General features: G+C 47.8%; 3 protein-coding genes across 3 annotated transcripts; 1 reads left to right on the forward strand and 2 right to left on the reverse strand.

The window, feature by feature from the left end:
• The first annotated feature begins 1,390 nt into the window (after positions 1-1,390).
• Positions 1,391-3,841, forward strand: LOC120697134 (aquaporin NIP1-3-like). Its single transcript, XM_039980262.1, has 4 exons — positions 1,391-1,699; positions 2,315-2,737; positions 3,048-3,109; positions 3,218-3,841. Exons 1-4 carry the CDS (start codon positions 1,562-1,564, stop codon positions 3,426-3,428), a joined length of 834 nt encoding a protein of 277 aa, XP_039836196.1. The 5' UTR covers positions 1,391-1,561; the 3' UTR covers positions 3,429-3,841.
• Positions 3,842-4,370: 529 nt separating this feature from the next.
• On the reverse strand, positions 4,371-16,155 carry LOC120697133 (serine/threonine-protein phosphatase 5-like). Its single transcript, XM_039980261.1, has 13 exons — positions 15,743-16,155; positions 9,898-10,043; positions 9,141-9,310; positions 8,989-9,060; positions 8,723-8,873; positions 7,838-7,946; positions 7,623-7,740; positions 6,970-7,117; positions 6,564-6,812; positions 5,884-6,009; positions 5,580-5,680; positions 5,300-5,374; positions 4,371-4,805 (listed from the first exon to the last, which is right to left on the reverse strand). The coding sequence occupies exons 2-13, from the start codon at positions 9,968-9,970 to the stop codon at positions 4,746-4,748; spliced, it is 1,452 nt and encodes a 483-aa protein (XP_039836195.1). The 5' UTR covers positions 9,971-10,043; positions 15,743-16,155; the 3' UTR covers positions 4,371-4,745.
• Positions 16,156-17,555: 1,400 nt separating this feature from the next.
• LOC120697135 (B-box zinc finger protein 22-like) lies at positions 17,556-19,677 on the reverse strand. The gene is made up of 2 exons (XM_039980263.1): positions 18,710-19,677; positions 17,556-18,590 (listed from the first exon to the last, which is right to left on the reverse strand). The coding sequence occupies exons 1-2, from the start codon at positions 19,403-19,405 to the stop codon at positions 18,318-18,320; spliced, it is 969 nt and encodes a 322-aa protein (XP_039836197.1). The 5' UTR covers positions 19,406-19,677; the 3' UTR covers positions 17,556-18,317.
• Between the last annotated feature and the right edge of the window lie 249 nt (positions 19,678-19,926).

Raw genomic sequence — 19,926 nt, forward strand, 5'->3', positions numbered from 1 at the left:
AACCCTTCTTTCATTATTGCTCGGACCAAATAAATATCCCATCATCTACGAACAATACCAAAACCTCCTAAATAAATAGAGATGTGGTAAACTGGTAACGCACAACTTGGTGCCTGCATGGAAGTCGTCAAAGACTTCAACTTGACACTCCCACACCAGCACAAGAACCAGAGGACAAAACGCCGAGCCCTTTTCACTTCCCCGTGAAGCTACAAGCAACCTTTTTTACATAAAGAGCTACGAGCAACCTGAATGCCGTGACCATCCTGTTAAAGCGCACACGGCCGGAACGTCAATTCATCCGAACTGGCGAACTGCTCTACCTTGAGATGGATTTGTCGAGTCGTTGGAAGAGATGATGATCTTATCGAAATCGATCGGTCAATATCGCAACGGGGAACATCTGACGATTAACGAAATACAAATATTGATTTCGTTACTAGTCCAACTAGACGTATAGCCTGCGCATTTGCACGGCTAGTATTGAAAATTCAAAAATTTACATGTCGTTGTATCCTTACTTAAAGGTTATACTATTTTTTTTACCATATATCATCCTGTTCATTATCGTAAATTATGTCTTATTGTTAATTAAAATAATTCAACTATGATCTACCTATAATAACAATTTGATTTGTTGAGCTTTAATAATATTATGCAGATAATTATTCTTATTTTCATTTTATTTTGATTGATTGTTGTTAGCTTTAGTTTTTATTAATAGTATATATTTGTAATTGATACATAGCTAAATGATATTTTATATTTAATTTTTCATAATGGCATTGGTGGGTGATTTTTAATTAGGCACAGTGGTATTTTAGGTTAATTTTTATCGTAATGATAGTGGTGGGTAATTTTTATTTTTCTTCGATTAACGTGAGAATTTTTAGACCTTGAGAGCGAACGTGAAGACTCCGTTTGTTGGCCAAATAATAAGATAATAGATAAGATTTTTGAATATCAGCGCCGGGAGCTAGTTAAGCGTCCTATTCTTTTCACTGAAAGAAGCAATAAACCTTCTGGTTAATCTTAGCAATGGAATATCAAACAAACGTGTCAAAATGGGATTATATAAAAACTGCCTCACACAGGACAACAAAATCTCAAGGATTATACGTAGTATGATGTCAAAAGTCAATGCAATTTCAAAGATTCTCAAGGTCAGACCACATGGCAAATTGAAGTTCTGGATTAACTAGCCACTATAAGTTTCATATCTGTTGATCACGGGAGAGCTACTCGTCAACAAGTCCTCACATGATGGAGTTTGGGTTCACATTGCTCTATTTTTTTTAAAAAAAAAAGAGAGAAGAAATAAGCTCGTTTGTGTGCGCAACGCTTCACAGAATTTCCGGACACGTCCACACAAGTAGACTAGTCTCCTTGGTCAGTCGATGAAGCCAATCAGGATATATTTTTTTTAGGACACATGCTGCTCGCCATCTAGCCTGGAAGGCTGGAACTGGACCCCATAAATAGTGCTTAGACCAAGCTGCTGCTTCTCATCTTCTTCTTCCTTGCAACACGGAGACGCTATCCGTTGCTGCTGCAGGCAGAGATGGCCGGAGCAGAGCTTGCAAACGGCCTGCACGAGAGCACCGTGGCCATGGAGGAAGGCAGACGAGGAGGAGGTGAGAGCTCGGAGCAGGATGTGGCCGTCAGCCGCCCCATGTTCTCCGTCCCGTTCGTGCAGAAGGTATGCTTTCTTGCTTCCATGATGGCTGCTCTCGAGTTTCTTATCGCGATTCTAGAAGTATGGCTCGTACATGATCGTCATAGGAATCTATGGTTCTTCCTTTGTTTAGCAAAGCTCGAGCAAGAGGTTTTTTTTTTCCTGAGGAAAAACTATCCGTGGGTTCAATAATTCAGACAGAGGGGGAAAGGATGGAACCGTAGTGCCCAAACACTGTAACAGAGCAACAGACAAAGCAAAAAGAACAAGAAGAGAAGTTGTCATGTGCTTGGATCTGCGATGCACGTGAGAAATGGCCAAATTCAGCACAATACTGCAAGTCTGTGACGCACGGGCTCCGCTTAGGAAAAATCCAATCCAAGGAATACAATTCTAGTGCCTTCTTGCTTGCTAGGAGTAGTTCACAACACCTTGTCGTTTTGGTGAACGATCCAAGTTCCAAGTTCACATCCTGCAATAGCTGGTCTTTGCATGATTGGTCACCACCTTGCAGCAATTGACTGTTTCTTATCCAATCGACGAAAAGAATCAGTGGGCAACTAGGGCAAGCAAGCGAAGCGACCGATGTGATGTGAATGCGACGTGTGATGGAGGATTATTCCTGCTTTGGCTGTGCAGATCCTGGCCGAGATGTTCGGGACCTACTTCCTGATCTTCGCCGGGTGCGCGGCGGTGGCGGTGAACCTGCGCACGGGCGGCACGGTGACGTTCCCGGGCATCTGCATCGTGTGGGGCCTCGCCGTGATGGTGATGGTGTACTCGGTGGGCCACATCTCCGGCGCGCACCTCAACCCCGCCGTCTCCGTCGCCTTCGCCACCTGCGGCCGCTTCCCCTGGTGGCAGGTGCCGTCGTACGCGGCGGCGCAGGTGATGGGCGCCACGGCCGCCAGCCTCACGCTGCGGCTGCTCTTCGGGAACGCGCGGGAGCACTTCTTCGGGACGGTGCCGGCGGGGTCGGACGCGCAGTCGCTCGTCATCGAGTTCATCATCTCCTTCAACCTCATGTTCGTCGTCTCCGGCGTCGCCACGGACAACAGAGCCGTAAGCACCAAACCACCCACCGTACGCATTCATTGTTTTTTTTATTTTTTCTTTTCCCCACCTCAGTTGCTTTGACCATCGTCGTCGTCACTCCATCATCAGTACTACTAGTCGCACTGAAATAGTAGTACAGTAAACTGAAAGTAATAAATTTGTAATTAGAAAAGAATAGGGGATCGACAGTGTAGAAATCCTCTCTCTGATGGCTATGTTAACCATCGCTGTTCTGAGCGTTGATTTTATGGTTGGATTATGGTTGGCTGTCACTCTTAACCATCCATCGTTGATTAACCCTCCCTGCTCTTTGCAGATTGGTGAACTCGCTGGCCTCGCCGTTGGAGCTACCGTCCTGCTAAACGTCCTCTTCGCAGGGTAAATGCAGAGAGAATACATACACTGAATCCGTAGCAGTCTGTAGTACTTTTGCAGTATCTATACTGTCTCTGCAACTGCAAGCAAAACTAATGGAAACGCACGCAGGCCTATTTCAGGAGCGTCCATGAACCCGGCGAGGACCCTGGGCCCGGCGATCGTCGCCGGCCGCTACGCCGGCATCTGGGTGTACTTCGCCGGGCCCATCGTGGGGACGGTGGCCGGCGCGTGGGCCTACAACCTCATCCGCTTCACCGACAAGCCGCTGCGAGAGATCACCCAGACCTCCTCCTTCCTGCGAAGTGTCAGGAGGAACTAGCTTAGCACTGAAAATAGATACAGTTAACAGTGGCTGGTGTTTGCACACGGTATATGCTTGGCTTGTTAGTTTAACCTCTGAAAGATTGGGTCACCTAACTGTGGCAATTTTTCTTTGTGGAGGAAGCAGTAACCTTTCTGACCTCAGACCCTAAAGAAAAATGCCTGCTATGCTCTGCATGTCTGAAACCACATGCAGACGCGATTGCGTTCCCACATCACATCAAAGGATTGTATTCCCACGTCATATGGACTTGTAAAGTAGCTGCATGCATCAGGTCAGGATCATTTTGTCAAAACCACAAGGGCGTCATGCATCTTTGTATAGTTACATGTACCGTGTACGTTTTCCGCAAGTCTTCTGAATGTCAGACGGTGCGATGCAAGTGATGTGTTGCAGCAAGTTGTTTGACACATGACGCTGTGATATTCTGCACGAAGAAATTGACATGAGTTTTATAATTATTTAGGTCAACCATCAGACACTTCGGATATGAACTCGCCATGGTCCGGAAAAGAAAGACACACTTCCAGTATCGCTGGTGTAGAAAGGGCAACCTAGAGTGCTTCCTTTGAATCGAAGAGATTTGGTTTATGTGCCGGTCGCAATCTAAATAAATTTTGTGCGAGACAAATCCTACCAACAATGTCAACAAACAACCAATGTACAACTGTAGGGTGGAAAATTTTTGCCATCGACCAAAAGCGACTCCAGTTTTGTCATCTATTTGGGTTCGGAGTAGCATACATCAAACATCAGAGAGAAAATTCTACATAATCCAAACCATAAACACTAGCATTACTGCCAACGAGGGGGGCAAACGATACAACTTATTTTTGCCCCCTGAGCAACTGCCAGCCGGGCCCATATTTGTGCAGTTGTGCTACCTAGAACTTGTTGAAAGTGAAAACAACTTACCGTCACCTCATTAACACAACGATGTGAAATGGCAAGACTGTTGGTTGCATGCTTCATTAATTATTACCCATTCAGTTACCAACCAAATTATGGCAGCAATAATTTCGTGCAAGAAAGTGTATCAAACATGTGGTGAGAAACTTAGCCAATACATGAAGAGATAGAAAATGATGATTCAGCAATTTTACAAGTAAACTAGGATCTACTAGTGATCAAGAATGTTTACTAGTTCTTACAAGAGTTTGACCAAAAGATGTACCATTGTTGCGCATGAACAGCCGCATCCCTTCTTACATCACTTGATCAAGGCAGCACATGTTTTCCAAACCTAGCAATCGATGGACTGGACGCGATGAACTCGACACAATAAAAATTGACAAACAAGGTTGCCATCTTCTGTCATTGGAACATCCTGAGGAAGTTATTTGCATACGCCATCGGCTTCACATCAGGATGTGGCTGAAAGATGCATCAGCAGGTGTAAGTGTACAAACCCTCGATCATATATCCAGTATAAGTAATCGGATCAGTGTTAGAAGATAGTTTTAAAGGAGCAGAATAAAGGGATATTCAAAATGGCAATGAAGGGAAACAGTAAACGTGTTTGTAGCCGGTGGCATAATACATGACAAGTAATGAAGTAACATGTGCAAGTGTCTGAAAATCTGGCAGTTTCAAGCTGTAACCTGACAGTGCAAATTTTTTCTTTATATCCTTGGTCAGTTTGATCCCTAAGTTATTTGCTCCTAATTTCTTGTAAAATGTCTATATTGAAGTTCCAATAATCCAATATAAGTTCAAGGTCATGTAAAAGACAACTGGACAGTTTCTGAGAACCTTGGGCTTCAAATTACACTTCCCGCACATTTACTTGACACCCAAACATCATTCCTATGAAGTAATACCCACACATTTCCTATGATGAAGATACAAAAGAAAAGAGTACTACTCACCACGGCTGAGAAAGTAACGATATCAGGTTTCATTTCCGGAGCTGTGAACCGAATGAAAGCACCCTTGTTGCCCATCTGTATAAAAAATGCAATTCACAAGATTAAAACATTGTGCTTCAACAATACATATATTTGACAGCATATCCACAAAGTTGACCCAAAAAAGCTCTTGTTTGGCCTCCAGGAAACTAAATGAAGGGCATCTAGAAAACAAATAGCATTCCATGACATGACAAATGCAAATGGTAGTCCAAGCAAGCGCAGTAACATAAAGCTATACCTGGTCACAATAATTAGGCGCAGAGAAGACTGTTATAAGCTTTCCATCATGTTCAATTTCGTAGCCTTCATCCTTTACTTCATGGGATCGGACAATAAGATCTGGTAGCTCATCAAGAAAACAAAACATGAAAACATTTCAAATGAGAATTTCCTTCAGTAAATAAGATCCCATAAACTTGCACATATCATTTTATTCAAAGTTTGAATTTTGGAAGTAGCAATAACCATGTTCGGCTGCTCCAGCAAAGCAGCAGGCTAGCAATGTCAAGAAATCAAATTGGCAATTCAACCTAACTACATACCAAGGTTATTTTCCTGTAAAAACTTCTTAGTCACATCTGCGCCAAAGGAAAGAGCAACACCACGTTTGCTTGGACCTCTTCCAAGCTGAGGCTGAGGATCACTCCATAGTAGTTCACACATTAGACCTGCCATAAAAAAAACAGTAGTAGCATTGTGTCATTGCCAAATAGCGAACAGAAAGATGGCATAGCACAGTTGATTGGGGTCATAGTGGGAGGAGAGGGGGGGGAGGGGGGGGGGGGGGTCCTACCCTGTCCTAGACTCCGCGTGGGTGTACTTACCTTTCCCTCAGATTTAACTCAGGATAGGAAATAGCAGATGCATACATGGGTATGTTCTCTGGTAAAGTGCGTAGAAAAAATTGGCTTCACTAATAACAGATAATATGTTTCAACTTTGTGATATAACTGTGTAGTTCAGTCAACTCCCAAGGGAAATAGGTATGTACATTGGGAATCAAGGTCATGTGATGCTGCAGTAAGTTGACCAATAAATGGAACTTCACTATATCATCCTAGTAGTTTAAGAAGATAGCAGAAGGAACTCAAACCATGGACATGGATAAGACATACGCATAATAGTTAAATCAAGTGACGGTGAACTGCCATAGTAATAAATCATTCATGATATTAGCTGGAAACAATCATCAGGCAAAAAAGAATAAAAAAGGCAATCATACCTTCTTCAGGAGGTTCACAGAAACGATCGATGGATCTAATGTCTGAAAGTTTCACCCCATCAACACTGAAGAGTCCTCCATGGACTACAAAGACCTTCTTGTTGATGACATGAGCAAGTGGTAACCAGCAAAAGACTTCAGCAAATAGTTCAACAAATTTTTCGCCCAGCTTTGATCTCACTTCACCCTCAAAGCCATATATCTTGTTCATACTCTTGCTTTCATGATTTCCTCTTGCAAGGTACATAGCTGAAAAATTAAAAAGATTCCACACAATGAAATATTATTACATCTACAACTTAATAGCTGCGATTTATCAACAGTTAAGACAACACCAGAACTACTGAGCTAACAAATTGCACAGTGTTGATCAGTTCAAGCAATTAACAAAGCATGTAGAGAATACCTTTTGGATAGAGGCATTTGAAAGCAAAAAGAGTGAGTATAACTTCAACGGAGAAAGATCCCCTGTCCACAAAATCGCCATTGAAGAGGTAAGGATTTTCTTCTGAGGGGAGCCCATTGAGTGCAAATATGTTGAGCAAGTCAAAATACTGCACAAAAGGAAACAAAAGATTAAACATCGCAATCAGTATATCTTATGGCAACAGAAATTTTAGCCAGGCCAATTGAAATATGTATCATTATTTCAGTTGTCCAATTCCCCTTGAGTACCGAAGAACTTTATGATTACAGTGCAGTGCATCCTTTGTTCTTTCCTATGTTAAGTTTTAGAAAATGACAAACTTTCTTTTCTCATTGTATTCTATAGGGTTTCAAGAAGAGACACAACATGTTCCGAAATTTATCTACCTTGGTGCATGGTATCTTTTACACAAGCAGTCTGCCTGTTCTTGTAGGTGATAACTAGTATAAAAAAATGGGCGGTTTAAAAGACAATTAAATTAAAGAGGAAACATGATACAACTTAATAGAGTGATGTGGTCATTTTGTATTCTTCTCTTAGCAAGTATGCACAAATCTAAAACAAGAAATAAAAAGAACAGAGAGAATAAGATCTATATAATCCTTCAAATGATGCACCCGAAACATAAATACCTGGCCATGCACATCACCACAAACTGTAAAATGCCCACCATTTGGAACATCGACATCAACAAGTGAAGGCATCGAACGCAACAACTCCAAGGTTTTTAACACAATCTGATATGCATATCTACATTGACAAACATGTTAAAGAGAATAACTACGAGAAATGATAAAGAGAGCAAGAAACATGTAAAGAATTCCCAGTACCCATTATGTGAATATACCTTTTATGTATGCATTTCTGCTTCTTAAATTCATCCAACATTGCTTTGACAAAATCTAATGTTATTTCTTCACCGTCAATTCTCGGTCCCGCATACTGTGGCTCGACTTCTGGCGAATGAAAAGAATTGAGAATCTTAATAATGTGAAATACGCAGACAACAATTATCCAAATAAGAGAAGCCTCCACCGACTCAAGGAAGGAAAGCTCAAGCAGCATGGGCAAATGCATGGGCACTAAGAAACCAGAGTAGGTATAATTCACAAAAGTAGAGCTATAAAGCCAAGTTGATGGAGCATCAAAATGCATGGGCACTAAGAAGTCAGAGTAGGTATAATTCTTTAATAAAAGTACAAAACGATGACTGGGCATGCCCATCTCGCTTATTCAAAGGTGCAAGAGAAATGTTTAATCACCCATGCACATGAGACAATGCATTTCATTTTCAAACATGACAACTGAAAATCTTCACATTTACTTTCTACCTAGTCATTCAGTACTCTCCAATCCTATTGGAGCCACATTATTGGCAAATGCAATGCCTTCTTCAATAAGGCTAATACAGGAATCATGAGTAACCAAAATCATATAAAGGTTAATACAGACTCAGCCATGCCAACTAAGCACCTTTTTTTGCATTATTTGGGGTTATACATAAAAATCCTGAAGAAAATTGCATTTCTTTTACAGAAACACAATCGGCATGTACAACTCTAATGTATGATTCAACAAAAGCTATCGCATGTGCTAATAGCACATGATTCAAACAATACAGTGTATCGAGATGATTGTAAATTAGTCATACTCTTAAGTTATTTAATTCCACACCACAGCAGAACATGGAGCAACTAGTGCATAAATGCTCTACAGAATTCAACCCAGATACCTATGACATGGTAGTCGATAGAATCTGCCACAGAGCGCCTTTCTGCATCTCCAACGGAAATCGCTTCTTCAAAGCGAATTTTTTGGACAGCTTTCTCACATTCTTTCAACTTTCTTGAAGCATCTGGATCATTCGGGCATATTTTTTTCACCTAGGAATATAGTTTTTTATTTATTCAGGTTTAGGAGGGCGAACCAAAAACAGCAAAATTGACAACTAATATCTATTGGCAGTCTAGGAGCAATGGGCACGATCAGTTTGCTAACCTGTTGAAAATCCTTGAGGGCTTCCTTGAACTTTCCCATAGCAAGATATGCTGCACCACGTCTATAATAACCCTACACAAAGAAAATTTCATTAAATACAGGAAACTAGAAGAAGAAAAAAAAAGTCAGCAAAAGGTGGAAGCATCACTTACTTTTGAATATCTAGGATCAATTTCAATGGCTTTTGTAGCATCCTGCACCGCACTTCCATATTCTTCTAATTTTGTATGTGCAAATGCACGGTTTGCCCAGTAAACTGCATTCGAACTGTTCACCTCAATCGCTTGGCTGTACAGTTCTATAGCCTGCGAGAACTTGTTTGCTGGAGAAAATAGTAGCAAGTAGTAAGCACCATCAATCAGTAAGTCACTGAGAACGTAAAGAAGATATGGGATAACAGCTAGATTTTTATTTGAAATTTTAATGCTTCCAATAAAGAAACATCCTGTGTATTTAAGTTAGGCCCTGTTTGGGACCGTGAGCACCAGAAGCGCGACGTGTAAACGCCAACGCGGCTGGAACGTCGCTTCTGCGATTTTTCCTTGCGCAGTTGAAACTTCCGCTTTTTGCGTCGGGGGCGTTCGTCAAACGCGCGTCAGACGCAACCTGTTTGGTGGGATTATTTCCGCGTTTCGCGTTTAAGCGTCACCGACGCGGTCCCAAACAGGGCCTTAGTGGATCAATTATAAGCCATCTCTAAATTTAGAGCTAGATTTAGCTAGAAACCCTAACATGTCTCTCAACATGTTTGACACCATTCCAATTGCATAGAAAAAATTGGCAGCCACCATAGAATTAATTTTACGAAATACAGTAAGGTACTCAGAAACAGCTTTTTATATAATGAAAATAGACCTGCATCTACATGGAGTGTGAAAGTTAGGAGAGGCAGATCAAGTTAGTGCATACCCTTGAAGGCCTCATTTGCCTTAAGTTTCAGTTCCTCAGCCTTTTGCACATCTGAATTCGCAGTAGTATCCATGATAGTTATTATCCTTCAGCTGTATATCAAAAGGATAACTTCATATGACGACTGAAAGACCTCTGTCCACACACTACATTTGCAAAAGGAAAAGAGTTAGTGGATAACTAACAAAATTCAAGAGTATACCAACTATAACTCACAGATTGCCTTAGCACATTTTCTAGAAACTTATTATCCATATCACATGGCAGTAGAACATCTCATAAATCCAGCATTGAAAAATATGCACCCTGAATTCTAAGCACGCATGCCACACTATGACACATACATACCAAAAAGTGTAAAGTAACAACTTCATGAGATCAAAATGTTCCTAGAGATAGGAATTAGAACTACTGTCACTACTTATTCACTTCAGGATGTAAGAGGGTAGTCAGTAGTCACATGATGATAAACCAGCAGCAAAGAAGCACAAGAAACAGACTTCAACAAATTCTGCAGCATAAAAAAACCCTGTGCAGCCCCAATGGAAACATCTATCTCCTAGACCAACACCATCACAGGCTTTACCCAGTCACACCGGGTCCTAACATCTAGTCCTGACATCTCACCTGGTGTAAATCCCACATAGTCTGAACAAACCAATACTAAGGCCCCGTTTGGGAGGGCTTCACCAGCGGTGTCGCGGGATTTCTAGGGTACCCACAGCCGGGTGGCGGAGCGCACCCGCCTATTCCCAGTGAGGGAGGACTCGGAGAAGTACTTTGGCGATTGGGCTGATCTAGCTTTGAGACAAGCACACAAGAACACACGATTTAGAGTGGTTCGGGCCGCCGGAGCGTAATACCCTACGTCCACTGGGAGAAGTATTGTTCTTGGTTGTGTATGAACCTATCCTCTGCCGGGTCTTGGCTTTTACCCAGTCCTGAGTTTTTCTTCTAGCGGGCGCCCCCCTTTTATAGACCAAGGGGTGCGGATACATAGGACGTTGGGGCCCCGACAAGTGGGCCCAACGTACTGTGCAGCATACTGCGCAGAGTACTCAAATGGCTACAGTGGTTACGAATCTTTCCTCCGATATGCTTCCATGCCCTGCTGACTCTCTGACGAAAGGAGGTCTTCTCTTGTCCCGTCAGCAAGGTGCCCGTTGGGGGAACGTAGCCTGCGGCGTGACCTGTTGAGGCTATTATGTAGGCGTCATAATGGGTGAAGCCGAGCCGTCGTATCCATCTGCTATGGCAGACTGACAGGCGCGGCGTGGGCGGCGCCAGCAGCTCCTCTATGCACCTTGGTAATACGCAATCAATAGTGCCCCCTGGTCAAGGAATCGCCTCGGCTTCTGCCACATCAATGCGGACGTCCACCTATCACAATGAATGCAGTGGTGGGTAAGGCTTAGTATGGAGACCAAGCGACCTTTTATACGTGTCTGTGCTTGTAGACACGTGTCGGCTCCGGACCCCCTCGAGGCGGGGTGTCGATTTCTTCCCTTAGTGAGGGGTCCGGTTACTATACAGGGGGTCCGGGACCCCATGAGGGGTCCGGGACTTCCGCAGGGGTCCGGACTCCACGGGAGGTCCGGAGCCCCGGCTGTTCGGGCTGAGCGCCTGCCTCTTCCGGGACACGCGGTGTTCCTGGACCTTTCCCAGCCGTGAGACAGGTCCGGGACCGTTGTCGGGGGAACAGGACTCCGGACCGCAGGGGTCCGGCTGTTTGGACGTAGTCAAGGATAACTACAAGGCCCTTGCCTCGACACAGCAAGAAGGGGTACCCCAGTCCTAGGGTACCAACAGTGGCCCCCGGGCCCACCTCGGGAAAGGTACGAACCCGCGGGTGGGGCCACTATCGTGATGTGTTTCTACGCAACTTGATTGCGTTGGTGTGCTCATGGAGAGAGCGGGTGTCCCGGACCCCTGAGGCTGGTACACCTGTTGCCAGGTTTAGGTACTAGAGTGCTCTCCACAGGGCGACGAAGGTGTAGGCTTAGGGTACGGAACCAAGCTAAGCGGCTACACAGACTTCAGATCGCTCAGGGAGCAAGCACTACTTCCCGGACCTGGCTCTTGCCGACCGTGGCGAGCGGTCTCCGCCGGAGCGGGCCACCGGAGTGGACTTGGAGCGACCGTGGCGAGCGGTCTCCGCCGGAGCGGGCCACCGGAGTGGACTTGGAGCGACCGTGGCGAGCGGTCTCCGCCGGAGCGGGCCACCGGAGTGGACTTGGAGCGACCGTGGCGAGCGGTCTCCGCCGGAGCGGGCCACCGGAGTGGACTTGAGTCGTTGCTGATGATCCGATGAAATATATCACCGGACCTGAGAGTAAGGTGCGAGAAACCAAGCCTTATACTAGAAGGGAGCCCGGGACCTCTAAAGACAGCAGTCTCGGTTACTAGAGTACTTGTAACAGAGTAGTGAAGTACGTAAACTTAGGGTACATTACCAGGCTAAGCTACGCGGAGCTTCTCTACCCCAGAATACGAGCACTACTTCTCCGGAGCAGGTCTTTAGGGGTCCGAACTGTCTTCCAACTAGAAGGGGTGTCCCCACCTGGCTGCAAGCCAGCAACTTAACTTGGATTGTTAGTAACAAAGGAAGACTCCGTTTAAGAGGAAAGAATAGCTAAACCAAAGCGAATAAATGTAATCAAGGTGGAGGCTAGGTAAAACTGAGAAAGAAAATCCCCTTTATTATTGTGGTTGTCACGGTATACATCAGAGGTCGGGATTACGAGGTCGGACCTCTACCGCTCCGGACCGCCTTTTGCCTGTTTGTGTGATAGGGCCAGAGGTCGGGTTTACAAGGTCAGGCCTTGACCGCTCTGGACTCACATGTAGGCGCCACGTTATTACAAAGGAGGAACTTTCTTAATCCTTTCTTAGGAGTAACCTACGGCTGCATGCTATACAGCATGTTCTTCTTTGGTCGGAAGCGGTACCGCTTCTCCTGGATTCTTTATAGTCGTCGGAGGCGAAGGCGCCCTGGATGAGCCTGAACTGCATCATCCAGCATCACCTCGGGAGCTCGGGGGGCCACTCATTGCCTAAGAGCTGTCATATGCTTAAGTAGCATGAGACGAATTCTTTGGCTTTGAATGGGAGAGGCCCCCTGCCGTCGTCGTCTGCCACCGGAAGCCAGCCCGCCTGCCGCTTGCTGCGGCAGAATCTGGACTTCCGTCGCGGCGCAACACGAGATTGGGTGCTCGTATGGACGAGCACGGAGCGTGGAGAAGGGCGGTCGCTCGCCGGCTTGTCCTTGGTGCTAGCGCCAGGAGCCCCCGCGCCTGGTGGCGGGGTCCTGTCTGTAGCAGCACCAAGAATCTTGGGCGGTGTCGGAGACGACACGACGACACGGTCAACTTCCTCCGGGATGGCCGTCGGCTCCAGGCTCCATGTTGAGAGAAAGCCTTGAGCCGACGCCATACCGCCGCAGAGGAAGCATGGCCGTTGATTGAGAGAAAACCTTGAGTCGACGTAGGGGTAGCAGCGCCCGGCGGCGCCTCCGCTGTGCGTTGCTGCGCCGGCTCTGAGGTGTCGCAGTGGCGACGCACAACAGACGCCGCTGCCGTGCGCCGCTGCACCGTGGGCGTTGGTGCCCCAATGCCACGGCATGTGGCGTGGGTGACGCCCTGCCTTCCTTCATCTTCTCGTTCGCCGTTGCAGAGGATGAACACGGCCCCAGAAGCCTGAAGATCCAGCCAGCGCCTGCTCCTCCCCACGGACGGCGCCAAATGTCGCGGGATTTCTAGGGTACCCACAGCCGGGTGGCGGAGCGCACCCGCCTATTCCCAGTGAGGGAGGACTCGGGGAAGTACTTTGGCGATTGGGCTGATCTAGCTTTGAGACAAGCACACAAGAACACACGATTTAGAGTGGTTCGGGCCGCCGGAGCGTAATACCCTACGTCCACTGGGAGAAGTATTGTTTTTGGTTGTGTATGAACCTATCCTCTGCCGGGTCTTGGCTTTTACCCAGTCCTGAGTTTTTCTTCTAGCGGGCGCCCCCCTTTTATAGACCAAGAGGTGCGGATACATAGGACGTTGGGGCCCGACAAGTGGGCCCAACGTACTGTGCAGCATACTGCGCAGAGTACTCAAATGGCTACAGTGGTTACGAATCTTTCCTCCGATATGCTTCCATGCCCTGCTGACTCTCTGACGAAAGGAGGTCTTCTCTTATCCCGTCAGCAAGGTGCCCGTTGGGGGAATGTAGCCTGCGGCGTGACCTGTTGAGGCTATTATGTAAGCGTCATAATGGGTGAAGCCGAGCCGTCGTATCCATCTGCTATGGCAGACTGACAGGCGCGGCGTGGGCGGCGCCAGCAGCTCCTCTATGCACCTTGGTAATACGCGATCAATAGTGCCCCCTGGTCAAGGAATCGCCTCGGCTTCTGCCACATCAATGCGGACGTCCACCTGCCACAATGAATGCAGTGGTGGGTAAGGCTTAATATGGAGACCAAGCGACCTTTTATACGTGTCTGTGCTTGTAGACACGTGTCGGCTCCGGACCCCCTCGAGGCGGGGTGTCGATTTCTTCCCTTAGTGAAGGGTCCGGTTACTATACAGGGGGTCCGGGACCCCATGAGGCGTCCGGGACTTCCGCGGGGGTCCGGACTCCACGGGAGGTCCGGAGCCCCGGCTGTTCGGGCTGAGCGCCTGCCTCTTCCGGGACACGCGGTGTTCCTGGACCTTTCCCAGCCGTGAGACAGGTCCGGGACCGTTGTCGGGGGAACAGGACTCCGGACCGCAGGGGTCCGGCTGTTTGGACGTAGTCAAGGATAACTACAAGGCCCTTGCCTCGACACAGCAAGAGGGGGTACCCCAGTCCTAGGGTACCGACAAGCGGCTTCACGAGCGGCTCCAGGTGAAGCCCTCCCAAACGTTTGTTTTGTAACCGGCTTCACACGTGAAGCCGGTCCTGAAGCCATCGGCAGCTTACACAGGCAAGGTGAAGCCATGAAATCGTGGCTTCACGCGGCTTACACATCAATCTAACAAGTGAAGCTGTTTTGCCAAACATTTTCTAAAACGGCTCCACTCCACCAGAGAAGCCGCTCCATTTGAGGAGCCAGAGCCGGAGCTGTTTTTGGAAGAGCCGGAGCCCTGCCAAACAGGCCCTAAGTTAAGATATCACAGGCCCAACCCTCAGATCTCCTCCCCCTATTGATCAGCTCAATAGAGGCCCAACCATTCATGTCTAATCTGAAATCTCAGGTTACAGACCTTCAGATAGAACCAAATCACCAAAAATAAAAGGGGCAACAGCTGCACCTCTTAAGTCTTAATTATCCTTGTATAGTTGCACTCACAATTGGAGTTCCAGACCCAAGTCCAACAGGTACCAGCTATTCTCCAAGCAACTACCTCTCTTCTGCTTCCCTTTTATACAACATATTTAGCTTCACTTCAGGTTGTTAGCTTTACTTGGTATGCACTTCCCTAAAATTCAATGCACATCAGATTCCCATAAAGTTGCAGTACCTTATCATGTACTCCCTCTATTCAAGGTTACTCCAGCAAGAAACACAAGTCCTAGGGGTATCACTGTTCAACAGTATGGGAACACAAGTCACAGGGTTTCGGTATCCAGAACCCATCAGCGTGGTTAAACTCCGCAGAAAAGGGGATATCTTAGCCCAATAACCTAGCAAACACACGTCCGCACACTATCTCAGGGGCGGACCTAGCATAGGATAAATGTTGCAAAAAAATCAAAGCTAGTAGGTAATATATTGTAATTGGGTCAGATCCGAATACAGATAGCTTATACTCCGTATTAGGTTTGGGGTGCTCCGCTTGACACAGCAGGAAGGGAAGAGAAGGGGAGGGCATACCTGACGTGTGCTCGTCGCCGGCAAAGGGCCCGACGAAGACCGAATTGCACCGCCGCTCGCCCAGTCGTCGCCGCCAGGAAAGGAAGTAGGTCGACCAAGAGAGAGGAGAGACTGAGAGAGAAGGGAAACGGAACCGTGAACTCCCAGCAGGCACGCGCTGCGCAGTGCGGATTGCCACGGCGGTGATGCCGGCGCCAGGCGATGAAGGGGGGACCGGGGGCGGGATGGGGGAGAGAAGGGGAAGCCGGCCGCCGTAGAGCTCGGCGGAGGGGAGTGGCGGCGGCAATGGAGGGGAGAGGGCCGGAGGAAGCAGCGCGCGGCGGCTGCTGGAGCCGGGGAGAGGAAAATGAAGGCGCTAGGGTTCCACCGTTCAGGGTCCAAAACGCATGGGTTAATCCCGTCCCGTTTTCCATATTTCACCGGTTGACCCGTCCCGTTTTTAATAATTTTTTCCCCGAAATTTCCAGAAACGGGATACAATCCACCCATTTTGTCGAGTTTTTCAAGTTGGATTGGATCCGTATTTGAAAAATCCGATATAGATCTGGCAGTTACTATTTCCATTTCAAATTATAAATCATTTTTTATATTTCTAGATACATAATCAGTTATGCACCTAGATATGTATTATGTCCAGATACATAGGAAAACCTATGTATCTAAAGGACTGAAACGATCTATAATTTGTAACGGATAGAGTAGCATATCTTGGTATATTATATAGCTATTTAGATTTAGTACTTAGTTGATTAATTTATAATCTAAAAGAATTGTAACAAGTCATTACGAGCTCTTTGTAATAGAGCCACGTTATATTTTGAGAATAACGAGCAAAGAGATAAGTGGCTACATGTAGCGGGAACCTCTAGCATGAAGTTCCACACTTGAATGGGTCTCACCTGCACCAAATGAAAGAATGACCCAGGCGGGGGGCGATACTTGTTATCGTGATGTTAATCTCGGATATCACCGAAAATGTTGGATACCAAAGTTATAAGCCATATTGACCATTGTGATTTTTGTAGTGGTGATAGGTAAAATACCAAGACGGAGTTCAATTCGCCCCACCAAATCTGATTTAGAGACATTATACATTTGATCAATAAAATGCAGAACCTTCATCGAGGTTATTGTGAACCGACTTAGAGCTTGTTCGGTTGTACATGATTTTATTCCGGACCGAGAATGATAGAAACAATAAGAGATGTAAGAACAAATCCGAATTTATTCCAGGTCGAAAACTAATTGCAATGAAATAGACTCATGATAGCTATAATAGGAGACCGCGAATCAATCCATGAGTCTAGAGGTGTGTAATTAATCCTGGTCTCTTGTTGTACCTATTATAAGTTTCTTTTGTTGCAAGTAGTTTCCGACCTGGAATAAATTCCGGTCTCTTGTTATGTCTCTTACTATTTTTATCATTCTCAGCATGGAATGAATCCATGTGCAACCGAATAAGCTCTTAGCAGTTGTCGTCGAAGCAGGTGGAGGGGTAGCATGAATCTAACAACATTTTTTTTGAAAAGATTCGAATCTAACAACATTAGACTCAAATCTATACTATAGTTGACTATATATAAACAAATTTGTTATCATCTAAAATCTAACCATAAACAAATCTGCTGTCGCTCATAACCCAAAAGACTATCTAAAACCCTCGGCTCCAAAAGATGTTAGTCTTCAATTCAACATTAAATCCAGATAACGATGAAATGCGAATGTGAACCCTTAGTATCACTCTGGTATAACATAGCTCCATGGAAACCAAGGGTAAAGAATGTTTGGATAAACCGGCCTAGGGTAGACAGAGTTTGTGATGTCCCTATAGACATACATTTCAGTTTTTTTTCAAAAGTTTCGACATTCAAACCTTAGACCCTCGACAACCTCTCTCTCCGCCACCGAAGAAAAAAGGTCAGGTAAACATCCTTATATACACTCTGTTCGCTGCATCTAGCCAACAGTATTTTGTTCTCACATCAAATCAGCACCAGCCACCAGCCACCACAGCGAACAGAGTGATAGAAAGGTAATGTACAATCAAAGCCGGCATCTTTAATTTGTTACACTGATCGAACATACCCACTGAGATCAAGCTTTGAACGGACAAGAAAACGAAGCATCAGCATCAAATCTTCTGTTCCTGGTACTGTTCCAGCTATATGTTTGGGCATCAGTTTCAGACCTCCATGAAGAAATCAAAAGGCTCGCAGTTTCTTGTTCGTTCCATTTCCATCGTCCGGTGTTCGATTCGATGCGCCACCAGCTGCCAAACACGCACACAAGCTCAAATCCAAACTCGCACCGTCACCACGGATTGAGTTGACGATGCTCGATGCAACGTCAACCTCAACCACCACCATCCTCGCTAGTACTCACTATCTTCTCGGTTCCTAGCTAGATTCGTTGAAGCATCACCATGGCAATGAAGCTTCAGACGACAGTATGACACCACACCCAGGACCGGATCTGGTCAGGTCAGTGTTCTACTGTCCTGGATGCAGCAGCTGCAATCCGTTGGCTCAGCACAGCTATTGGCTGCCGGAACAATCATGCGCATGGTGATCCGGCGCTAGCGATTCCTCTGGCGCTTTGCTCCTGCGGCGGCGGCGGCGGCGGTCGGGAAGCTGTCCGGGGAGCAGATGTCCGGCACGAAGGCCGTGCTGTCGGGGCCGCCGCCGTGTTGCCAGTGGAGGCCGGAGGCCGTCGGCGGGGAGGGGAGCTCCGGCACCGACCACTTGATCTCCGGCACCTGGCCGAGCAACTCGTTGGCGTCCCGGTCCTCCGACGACGAGCGGTAGTACGGGGAGCCCCCCGCGCTGCCCCTGAGCTTCCCGCTGTCGGCCTGCCGGTCAAAGGAAACAACACCAGGTCAGAATGCCACCAGGCTAATTGCAAGACCACTAGTCCCAATCGAACTATAAAGATGGCATCTTTGATTGCCAAAGCACCATCGGCGCTGACCTTGGAGGTGCCGCTCTCGCCGAAGCTGAAGCCGCCGTTGAAGTCGCTAACGCCGCGGAAGAACTCGCCCAGGGGCCAGTCCATGACCCCGCCGACGACGCGGCCCTGGCCGGCGCCGAAAGCCGGCGCCCGCGGGCTCCGCTTCGGCGTGGCCCGGCTCCCCGCCTCGGCGTGGCGCGGGGCAGGGGAGCCGAACTGCTCGTTCGCGGTCACGGCCGACCAGTCCGCGAGGCTGCCGGTGACGCCGCCCGCCCAGCTGAAGTCGCCCTCGCCGTAGAGCGGCGGGGCCGGGTCGCTCTTGGCCGGCGGGGGAGGCGGCGGCTCCGGCTGCTCCGGCGCGGGGTCCTCCAGCTCCTGGCCGACCTGGACGCCGGTGAGCAGGAAGCGGCGGTGCGCGGAGACGAAGGCGTTGGCGGTGTGCACGGCGACGTCGCAGCTCCGGCAGAGCAGCGCGCGGTCCTCGATGCAGAAGAAGTAGGCGTCGCATTCCTGGCATATGTCGCACTTGGACGGCGCCACGGCGGCGGCGGCGCTTTGGTGGCCGCCGGGGGCGAGGAGGGGCAGGCGCTGGTGCTTGCCGGCCAGCCGGTTGGCGGCGTGGACCTCGCGGTCGCAGCGCGCGCAGAGGGCGGTGTCGTCAGCGCAGCAGAGGACGCTCGCCTCCGCCGCCTCGCAGGCGCTGCACAGCACCTTCATGAGAAACGCCGCCGACAAGGCGAGGCGAGGGGCGGCGCGCGTGGGCCGGGCTGGGAATCGAATGCCAAGTCGCCCCAATGGGTGCTGGCTTTGCGGGGGGTTGTGGTGAGCGGCATGGGATGGGAGGGTGGCGGTGCGGTATTATGGAGGCGCGCGGCGCTGGGAGGAAATGGGGACGGAATGGATTCGTGGCGTGGGCGCTCTCGCGGTGGAGGGGAGGGGACGAAGGGGGCGACGTCGCCGGCTCCTGTTCGACGAGGCGTTCGAGGCCTGATGGCCACACAAATACAACCCCGCCATCAAAATCGCCACTTCGATTCGATCATGCTCACTGACGAGTGACTAGTACCAAAGAAGATAGATTGGGACTACTACTCCGTTCGGCAGCCACCATCGCAACAGTATTTTCCTCTCACACCACTCCAACCACAAGCTCCAGCCAGCCCAACAGTATTTTTCTCTCACACCATTCCAGCAACAGCCTACCGAACGCAGTGAATAGTGATCACTTTTCCATTGGT

The sequence above is a fragment of the Panicum virgatum genome, chromosome 3K, assembly GCF_016808335.1.
Source record: "Panicum virgatum strain AP13 chromosome 3K, P.virgatum_v5, whole genome shotgun sequence".
Taxonomy (NCBI): domain Eukaryota; kingdom Viridiplantae; phylum Streptophyta; class Magnoliopsida; order Poales; family Poaceae; genus Panicum; species Panicum virgatum.

What these genes read in the sequence shown, in the direction of transcription:
- LOC120697134 (XM_039980262.1), top strand. Translation starts at nt 1,562, where the DNA reads ATGGCCGGAGCAGAGCTTGCAAACGGCCTGCACGAGAGCACCGTGGCC. An exon ending in TCGCCACGGACAACAGAGCC is followed by an intron (nt 2,738 to 3,047) that starts GTAAGCACCAAA and finishes TGCTCTTTGCAG; the next exon opens with ATTGGTGAACTCGCTGGCCT. An exon ending in CTAAACGTCCTCTTCGCAGG is followed by an intron (nt 3,110 to 3,217) that starts GTAAATGCAGAG and finishes AAACGCACGCAG; the next exon opens with GCCTATTTCAGGAGCGTCCA.
- LOC120697133 (XM_039980261.1), bottom strand. Translation starts at nt 9,970, where the DNA reads ATGGATACTACTGCGAATTCAGATGTGCAAAAGGCTGAGGAACTGAAA. An exon ending in GGCAAATGAGGCCTTCAAGG is followed by an intron (nt 9,311 to 9,897) that starts GTATGCACTAAC and finishes TATTTTCTCCAG; the next exon opens with CAAACAAGTTCTCGCAGGCT. An exon ending in TCGTTACTTTCTCAGCCGTG is followed by an intron (nt 4,806 to 5,299) that starts GTGAGTAGTACT and finishes TGCATCTTTCAG; the next exon opens with CCACATCCTGATGTGAAGCC.
- LOC120697135 (XM_039980263.1), bottom strand. Translation starts at nt 19,405, where the DNA reads ATGAAGGTGCTGTGCAGCGCCTGCGAGGCGGCGGAGGCGAGCGTCCTC. An exon ending in GCGAGAGCGGCACCTCCAAG is followed by an intron (nt 18,591 to 18,709) that starts GTCAGCGCCGAT and finishes TTTGACCGGCAG; the next exon opens with GCCGACAGCGGGAAGCTCAG.